Source organism: Sycon ciliatum, chromosome 2 (genome assembly GCF_964019385.1).
Source record: "Sycon ciliatum chromosome 2, ocSycCili1.1, whole genome shotgun sequence".
Classification (NCBI taxonomy): domain Eukaryota; kingdom Metazoa; phylum Porifera; class Calcarea; order Leucosolenida; family Sycettidae; genus Sycon; species Sycon ciliatum.
The window spans coordinates 21,632,507-21,642,058 of NC_088644.1; the positions used below are offsets into that span (position 1 = coordinate 21,632,507).

The 9,552-nt window shown below is 46.2% G+C and overlaps 1 protein-coding gene across 1 annotated transcript in view; it reads left to right on the forward strand.

The window, feature by feature from the left end:
• Positions 1–3,360: 3,360 nt before the first annotated feature.
• LOC135809198 (uncharacterized) overlaps positions 3,361–9,552 on the forward strand; it is a 24,239-nt gene continuing 18,047 nt past the window's right edge. The window contains exon 1 of the mRNA XM_065322486.1: positions 3,361–3,994. Within this exon, the coding sequence (XP_065178558.1) occupies positions 3,839–3,994 (156 nt within the window). The 5' untranslated portion in view covers positions 3,361–3,838. The remainder of the gene's footprint in view (positions 3,995–9,552) is intronic.

Below are 9,552 nucleotides of genomic sequence, written 5' to 3' on the forward strand. Positions count from 1 at the left end.
ATTTCAAGCGCTCTTCAGCCTCCTTCAGCGATGCCCTCCGGATCTGATGGTTTATCTGATTTCGCCGGTTTTTGAGCTTTGCCTGTACATCATGGTACATCCCTAAAAAGAAATCAAGTACTGAATAGAAGAATTCGGATGGTGAGCTAGGTGTCAGGCCGCCGAATGTCTCAGTACTCCTTGTCAGTTTTGTGCCATTTTGTCGCACTCGCTAACTGTATAAGATCTGGTTACGTTGGTGGACAGTTGTTCATACAAGTACATGTAACTCGTAACATTTTGTCCTTCTCCTTTTTCACCATGAATAGAAGAAGTAATGTTTTCTCTTTTCCATGTTGATCTCTAACATGCATGGACGTCTTGGTATGGGGATACAAATGTATTTTGTTGTACTTATGGCCACTTGCAACTACGAAAAAAAGCACAATTTTCCGAACTTTGAGGCTCCATAAGGACAACAAAGTGTATATCCCCGGGTGCCAAAGCATAATATGAGGATTTTACGAGCATAATGCGAGAATCCATGAAAGCATAATTCCATGATTTCGCGAGCATAATCCGCCAGAGCCTATCCACGACTGTAACAAGATGATAAACAGTCAGGTCGCTGAATGTCTCAGTAGCTTGTCAGTTTTGTACCCTATTATCGCACGTTCTGACTGTTTATCATCTTGTTACAGTCGTGGATAGTTGCTGCATAACTCGTTCTCATGTGTTTCTTCTCTTTTTACCTTTATTACTGGCTCAGCATCCGAGTTAAAGTTTGCTTGTGAATTTGGTATTCCTCTTCCATATTATTGTCTTGTACTTCCACAAAGCTCCCAGTCCACATAATGACAATGGTCAGATTCCTTTTTTCATGACGATTGTCTGTTCTTTTGGTCTTTTTGGTGTTGCATATAAATTGGCTGTTTTCTCGAGCATCCGCTAGAGCATCCGCTAGAGCACAATCTGGTCATTTTTCCCAGCATAATCCGCTTACCCCTAAGGGTGAGGAGGTAAGTCTCATCGATCCTTCTTGTATTTCTCCCAGCTTGTGACTAGTGTTTCTTGCCGGACGCCCGACTTCTCCAAATCCTTTTCGATAGTGAAGCGTGACGCTCGGTTTCCACATACGACTTGATGACGCTCAGCCTTTTCTTCCTCTGCAGAATAACACGAATTACAGTACAGCTTTCCCAGCGATGTAGAGATGCACTCGGTTGCAAAATTAATTCCTTCAGCCGGCCTACTGGCACCCGTTTGGTTTGGGTGGATTCACCGTTTGTGACCCTAGTCCTCTGGCTACTCAGTGACTTGTTGTTTTAGTTGTTGTTCGTTTTCTGGCTATTGCAGCTTGACCATCCCTGCGTTCGATGCTCTGACAGAGGTTGCTCAGAAGGCTCATTCCATCAACCTTGTCTGGATCAGCAGCCACTGCGGTGTTGCTCTCAATGACAAGGCGGATCGCCTTGCCCGGAATGGAACATACCGGTAGTGTGTACAGGTCCAGGTTCAGCTACCTATCCAAGCTGCCAAGGCTTCAATTCGGTCTGCAACCGCATACCCCCGACCATTGCTCAACACCAGCAAGTTCCGCAGCACTCCGTCCCGGCATGAGACCACCATCCTCAATCAGCTCCTCACTGGCCACTGCAGCCTGCTGAACAAGTACTTGTTCCAGATTGAGGCTGCACCTTCACCCGATTGCACTCACTGTCCTGGAACAGTTGATGATGCTGCCCACCTCCTGCTAGCTTGCCCCGCCAGACACAGCAGTCGAGCAGCTACGCACACGTCAGCACCTTACATCAGTCAGGGAGGCAATTCTCACACAACCATCAGAAGCTATCCAGTTCTTGCAACTGGAGAAACTGATCTAAGTTTCTACTACATGTACACTGTACTCTCAGTCTCACAGTCATTTTCATATTTATTATGACTTGTAGTTACCGAAGAAGAAGAAGCTTGTCCTGCATTGGGGAAAGAAACAGCTATGTCCTTCTTCTTCTTTTTTTAATTTCGGCCAGTCGGCTACTATCATTTCGCCTTGGGGGTTTGACAAGGGGAAGTAGCCATAAAGGGGGCGTCATGATGATTGCTGGGGTGGGTGAGTGGGCACTTTCACTCAACTCTGTGCGCAAGACAAGAGAGGCCGGCCCTGCACTCGTCACTCCCTTTTATCCCACGCTATGCTCTCTCAGAGTCATACCCATTCCCGGGTGGACAGAGAACACTTCTCTGCTAATTCTTATACTGTGACGTGAACTGCAGAGAACTTCTGAACTGACACAATAGTACTACAAGTAGTAGTTGGAAGGCCGTTGGTTAGCGCTATGGAGCAATGCTCGAGCTGATTTTCATGCCGCGGAGTATCTCAGTCCATTGTACTCCTTTTCAAATTTGGACTTAACGGAGAATTTCAAAGTTTTTAGGAAATTAGAGGCCACATGCCACGTACTGCTCTTTTCTCTCCGAAACTCAACACTTGCAAGCCAGATATGAAAGAAAGAAAAAATCATCAGTCACACCACCGGGACTCGAACCAGGGACATTGCTATTCACGAGCAATGCTCTAACCAACTGAGCTGTATAGCAAGGTCCCTGGTTCGAGTCCCGGTGGTGTGACTGATGATTTCTTTCTTTCATATCTGGCTTGCAAGTGTTGAGTTTCGGAGAGAAAAGAGCAGTACGTGGAATGTGGCCTCTAATTTCCTAAAAACATTGTACTCCTTGTCAATTATTATTAATTTTTGTGCTATAATTACAATTATTTATATATTGTGCACGTCTAGTCTGACTGTTCAAAACCTGGTTTGGTAGGTGGACTCGATCGCATGTACAATGTAGTATGGCCTCTTGGGTGAATAATTACTGTCTGTACACGGTCAGTGCAGCCAATTATTATCTGTTCGTGCGTTGCAGGACGTGACATCAGACATCAGTGCAGTGTAGGCTCGTCAAATGGCAAATGGCTTCATGTGGCGTCGAGTAGATGTACACAATCATGTAGATCTACGGCTCACGTATACCCCCGACCTCCCGAAAGACTCGGAGGAGGTCGCTTTCACGAGTCCTGCCTCGATAGCCTTTTGTTGCAGTGAACCTCGCCACACGTGTTACACAAATCTCTCACCTATAAGTATTAGCTCTTACTTCACGCCGAGCTGCCCCACTTGTAGCGTAGAAGCCCGGCCTCCTCGCGATCACGCCTCGCTCGCGATCACCAAGATCACGCCTCGCTCGCACAAGGCCTGGGCGCTCGCGGGTCGAGTCGCCTCAGCCTGTCCGCACTCCTGAAGTCATACCCTATCAATTATGTTTGTACTGTTTGCACATGAAGTAAGTTTCACAGTCGCGAGTCTTTGTCCCGAGGATTCGTAGCTCCCAGCTAGCAGTAATCTTCACCCTTTATGTAGGTCGGCAGTGTGGCAGGCGACTGCAGAACTGCCTTCGGATCGTGGCAGCCTCATTTCCCCGCTTTCACCAAAGACTAGTGCAGTGCCATAGCCTAGATAGGCATAGGTCAATGACTAGGTAGGTGCTGACAGTCCTGATAGATACGGACCACTACTGTAGTGTGCTGCTCGATCGTCGAGTCCAGTTGCCTGGATCTGAAGCCTGGTCAGGTCCGGTCCGAGTTGTTGCTTGTGCCAAGTATTAGTTGTGGCCCGGCTGTTTTGTCCCCTAGCAAATCCGCAATCCGTCCGACCTCCAGCACCGACGTGTAGTTTGGTATCCCTGACGGACTCAGTGACAAGACTTGCTTCTTATGCCACCTGCGTACCGTGCCACGATATAATCAACGAAGATCTACGCGTAGATCTACGTGTCGTTCTCTGCACCGAATATCCCTGTCATGTCTACCTGGTCTACCGAACATCCGCCTGACGATAGTCCGGGCTGGAAACGTTATTCCGCAACGGATGGAACGCCGTACTGGCACAAGCAGGTATACCCGCCACCCGAGCCCCAGACGAGGCCAACAAGAGCTTCACGCCGCCGAAGAGACAGAGTAAGTGCCAGGCGGGATTATGGTATGTGTGCCTTTTCTGTCTTTTTATACTTGAAACAACGCACCCGTAACAAAAGAACGAAGGAGGAAATGACAACAACAACAACAACAGACCAACAAGATATCATGGTCAATGGCCGGGCCAGATAAATTATAATGTATGAGGTCGAGTTGCCAGACAATTATTAAAAAAGATTCAAATAGTAATATTAGGTGCCATCCGGAATTATCGATAATTATTATTTTCACGAAAAGTTTAGTTATGACCCACCCCCACCCCCATGAACGAAAAATAATATTGACTTGAAAAAGATCGATAATTATGGATGTCCCCTTATAGAATGGTTGATATGAGTTTTTAATGTTAAATTAAGGGTGCCATGGCTGTTTCTACTCGTGACGTTAAGGGTGCCATGGCTGTTTCTACTCATGACGAGGGTGTGCACAAGCACTCTTCACCATTGACGATGATGCTATATGAGAAGACAATAATGATGACGTTTTCTCCAATGAGACCAATTTTGTGACGCTCCATGTTACTGAAGTATTAACTTTGATCATTGGTTTTGTAGAATCCCATTCTCTAACTGTTAGGAGATATCTACGTCTGCTCTGTTTTAATGTCCAGCATAAGTGAACGTGTGGATCAAGCATAACTGCTTGGTTGACGCTGCTGCGGGAATGCGTATAATAACTAACAATATATTGACTGAATGGGGCTGCAATGTACAGCAGTGGTGGCGATGGGGTGCTGCAGGATGGAGAGCCAAGGATTAATTTATAACAAAGAAAGGACCAAGGAACTACAAGTTATGTTATAATATCCACGAGCACCACCAGTTACTTATAACTAGGGCTCAAACGGTTAGTCCGATTAACCGGTTGCAGACCGGTTAGGAAGAATTAACGGTTAACCGATAAAGATAACGGTTACGCAGTAACTTTTCAGTCAATTTTTCAAGTATCAGGTCGTTGCAAAGTATGCATTTTCGCAGGCTGTCGCACGCGCAAGCAATTTCTGGGCTGTCAACTCGGTCATATCTGGTCTCTTGGTGTGAGAGTATGTATGAATGAGCATGCAAGAGAATGTACATGTGTGCGTTGTGCTGAAAAGGGTACATTTTTTGAATGAGTATAGTCAAATATACGGTTAAAAAATAGTCCGCAGGATTGCCGTGGCTTATAGGTTATAACCGTTAAACCGACCGTTAGCTTAGCAGTTAACCGTTAGGGGTAAAACCGTGACCGTTTGAGCCCTACTTATAACTATGTTATTACTAGAACTTAAAACCTTCCAAAGTGGAAAGCTGTTGGAGTGAGCATCCAAGACGTGCTGGAGCAGATTGGCAGGTAGTTGTAAACGGCAGTACAGTCGTGCAATGTTATCGCATGAGCTGATTGCCAAGTAGCTGGTGGTGTTATAGGCTATTACAATGCGCGTCACGTTTTGGAATACGACGTACTGGCGGAAGTCGTTTTCATGCAGATGCATTCACACAGACAGGTATACGCTTTTCGTACAGCTGTGCGCACAGCTTCTTTTGGACACAAACAGTGCGGAACGACAGAACGAACGTCGGTACAGGGGTCTGGATACGTCGTCTACGTTTTCGTATCAGGGGTTCGATTTTCCCGCCGCGTTCCATGTTGTCATGGCTATCTGGACGAAAACGTCACGTACGCCACGTTTCGGGCGTAGTGTGAATGGCCCATTATAGCAGAACTTGTAGCTCCTTGGTCCTTTTCTTTGCAATAATTTCATCTTGAGAATTTGAAGCAATCGAGTATGGGCCCCATTTTCAAATTTTTCCGGGGGACTCCCCCCACCTGTTCATAGCCACACCTAGGTCGAATACATTCCGACACCCCTTTTTAATCAGAGGCCTATTCGGGCCCAATTTTCCAAATTTTTCTGGGGGAGTGGGGCGGACCATCCCTGCCTCTTCATAGCCGCACCAAGGTCAAATACATTCCGACGCCCCTGTGCAAATAAGAAAAAGTGAAACAACCAACGACTTACGAGAAATCAGGTCATTGACAACCTCTTTCACTTTCCAAGCCCATAGCATCCACACGTATGGTTCAATCTGCGGACTTGACCTTCCAAGATCTACAGCCACGCTGATTACAGGCCATATAGGCGTAGATCGCAGTACACACGGCACATTTACCGGAACTAAGAAATAAAATAATTTGGCCGAGATTGCGAAAATTTGGGGGCGATTGCTGACGATAAACAATCATTTGTTTCTACTTGGACTTGTAACGGCTTTATTGCATTTTGAAGAAGGTAGGAAACGTGTAAGAGTTTAAAAAAAAAAAAAAAAATTAACGTGATGACAATGTGGCAGAAAGTGATGGGCAATTCATGACGTAAATTCTTCTAACTAGTTTTCACATTAATATGCGGTCAATGTTGTGCTTGAAGTTGTCTCATAGCTAGGCCCTGGTGGATAACGCTAGCATTATATCTAGTTACTGTATTTAGCACGTTCTGGAAACAAGCATTGCGCTAGCATAATCCAGCAAGTTTTGCAGAAACTGGTGACTAGCATATTCTTGCGAAAACTAGCATATTGATTAATATGGCGGTAAATACACGCCTGCCCACACACGCTCTCTACGCCGCAAAGTTACTCTGGCACAGAGCTCTTCTTCTCACCACCACCACCACCACCACTACCACCATCAGTTTGCGCCTGGCGCCTAGTCGATGCATGGTTGGCGGCGTCCGGCGTAGCAGGCTGGTGCATCAGGTAGCCCATGGCGCATAGAGTTTACCGCATAGTATTTACCGCCATGTTGCCAGGTGTGTATTTACCGCCATATTAATCAACATAAGCAAAGCTGCAGTGGAATCCTCAACCTCATTCTCCCAAAAATAGCATAGTCTTGCAAATTATTGCAAAATATGGGATTTTCATGAGAATTCACTATGCCCTCACGGTCACGGCTACTACCGCGCCTTTGCCTGCTGAGTATTAATAATTCTGTGCTTCTTGTAATTTTTTCTGTTTCGTAAAACATGACTTATGCTGCAAAGTACAATGTATGTTGTTATCAATCTGCAACATTAGTAATCTATACCACAATTTCCATTTTTCCGAAGCAGAATTCAAGCCGCGATTATCAGTGCTATTTTGGAGCAGAATGCGATCATATTGAAAAGCAGAATCCATCAAATTCTCGAGCATTATCCTCCGGGGCCTACTCATAGTGCCATTTGCTAGGACCTCAACTAGAGGGTATACCAGAATAAATGAATACTGATTGACGTTAATGACCCACGTGTATGAGTTCTTAATTGAGGGCAGCCAATGTACCTGCATGGTGTATTGCACATTTTGAAAGGTAGAGGCTAAGTCTTGTAGAGAGATATAATCGTAGTGGCGGTGGTGATTGTTGCGGTATCGCATGCCAAATATTTAGGCACAAGTAGGTGACTGTACAGTGATGATGGTGAAGGGGGTATCGATACCAGAAATGTGCCTGCCATCGCTAGCGCGTCCCGTCCCATTTAGTTCACAGGAGTCGCCGAAAAATTGGAAAGAATTTGAAGGTATACCAGAATAGATGAACACTGATATACTTTAATGATCCACGTGTATGAGTTTTCATGATGAGTTTTTTTATCCACGTTTATGCTGACCTTTCATACAAACTTCCAGTCAACTTGCCCATCATGCTGGCAGCTTATACTGGGCATATAAACCTCATACTTGGTAGTACAAACCCCATACAAATCCCATATAGACCGCCACCATAGAAACAGGAAGAAGTTAACTGTCAGTTTGTATGAAAGTCAGCATAAGTATAATACATCCCACTAGTACGCACTGTTGGGTTGTATTATAATATTATACGTATGAGTTTCTTTATCCACGTGTATGAGTTTTCATGATGAGTTTTTTTTATCCACGTGTATGAGTTTTTATGAGTTTTTAACGGAGGGTAGTCACATTATGTACCTGCATGGTATATTGCACACTTTGAAAGGTAGATGCTAAATCTTGTAGAGAGATATTCTGGTAGTGGCGGTAGTGATGGTTATGGAGGGGGCATCTATACCAGAAATGTGCCTGCCATCACTAGCTCGTCCCGTCCCTTTTGGTTCACGGGAGTAGCATATCCCTGAGGATGCCCTCTTGGGCGAAAGACTGGAAAGAATTTGAAGTTTGTTTTGGAGAGATTTGGAGAGGTTTTCATCATCAAATTTAGTGTAGCCAAGGACTGTGGGCGGTCGGAATTAGAATCATGACAAGGCTACAGAGGTGTTACGCCATCCTTATTAGATAATACACAGTATCAAGAATATTGCACTCATCAGTCTTCAGCCGCCCTGATCGGCGGTGATTGCCATGACATATCTTGGGTTCTCACTGAGGCCTCAAACGAGATTGCTGACCACCTCCAGAAACGCTATCCAATCCGCAATTAACACCAGCAAGAGGCATGTCCTGCACATTTCCGGATAAGACATTACTGCCAAACACCGTGGAGGCTCGCTGCCAGTAGTCCCCCATGTCAAGTATCTGGCCCTGGGCATCACGATCGATGAGCACGTTGGCTTTGATGAAACACTATAGAGTATCTCGCAGAAGATGGTAGCACTCTGGAGAGCCCGTCATTGCGATCGTTGGGAAGATGGGAGCACTCTGGAGAGCCCGTCATTGCGATCGTTGGGAAGATGGGAGCACTCTGGAGAGCCCGTCATTGCGATCGTTGGGAAGATGGGAGCACTCTGGAGAGCCCGTCATTGCGATCGTTGGGAAGATGGGAGCACTCTGGAGAGCCCGTCATTGCGATCGTTGGGAAGATGGGAGCACTCTGGAGAGCGCGCTGTTGCGATCCACCCCATGATCGGGCAACATGTGTCAGAGGTAGCTCCTAAATGGTGGGGAGGGAGACATGTAGACCAGATCCACCAACCAGAGGCCAAAGGTCGGAATCCATGTTGCCCCATCCATGGTACCCCGGTTGTGTCAGGCACGTACTTCCCAATTCATTGTGGGTCGCTGCACGGTATCCACCCGCTTCCAAGCAGGACTTGTACCTCTCGTTTCCAAAGCATGGCCCTTGACGAACCAACAGTGCATGTCTGCCTATAAAGCTCGCCAGAAACTATGTCTCCTCTAACCTCAGCTCAAAGTGGCTCTCGACTTACGTGTACTTCCCCTCATTCCTGGCTTAATTCCTTACCTACCGTTAAATTTCACGTGAGGCTGACTGGCTGGCCACTCCGGCTGAACAAAGCATGCTGTTGATGTTCTCCTTGCAAGTGCAGAGGTAGTCTACGCGGGTGTTCAGCAGAGCTTGGGTTATTCGCGGCAGCAGTGGTGGCTGCCAAGCCAGGTCATCCACTTGAGAGGTTGGGAACGACGTCAGGTAACCAGCCAGGTACATACTGACCTACTACTAGTACTAGTACGATGTAGTTGAGGTTGAGCTCCTTTGAATTTGGGATATACGAGTACAATATACATGTCATGTAGATCAACTACATGTAGTGATCAGGGGGGCTGACCCGGTTCAGAAGGTGGTGCCAGGTACTGCTGTAT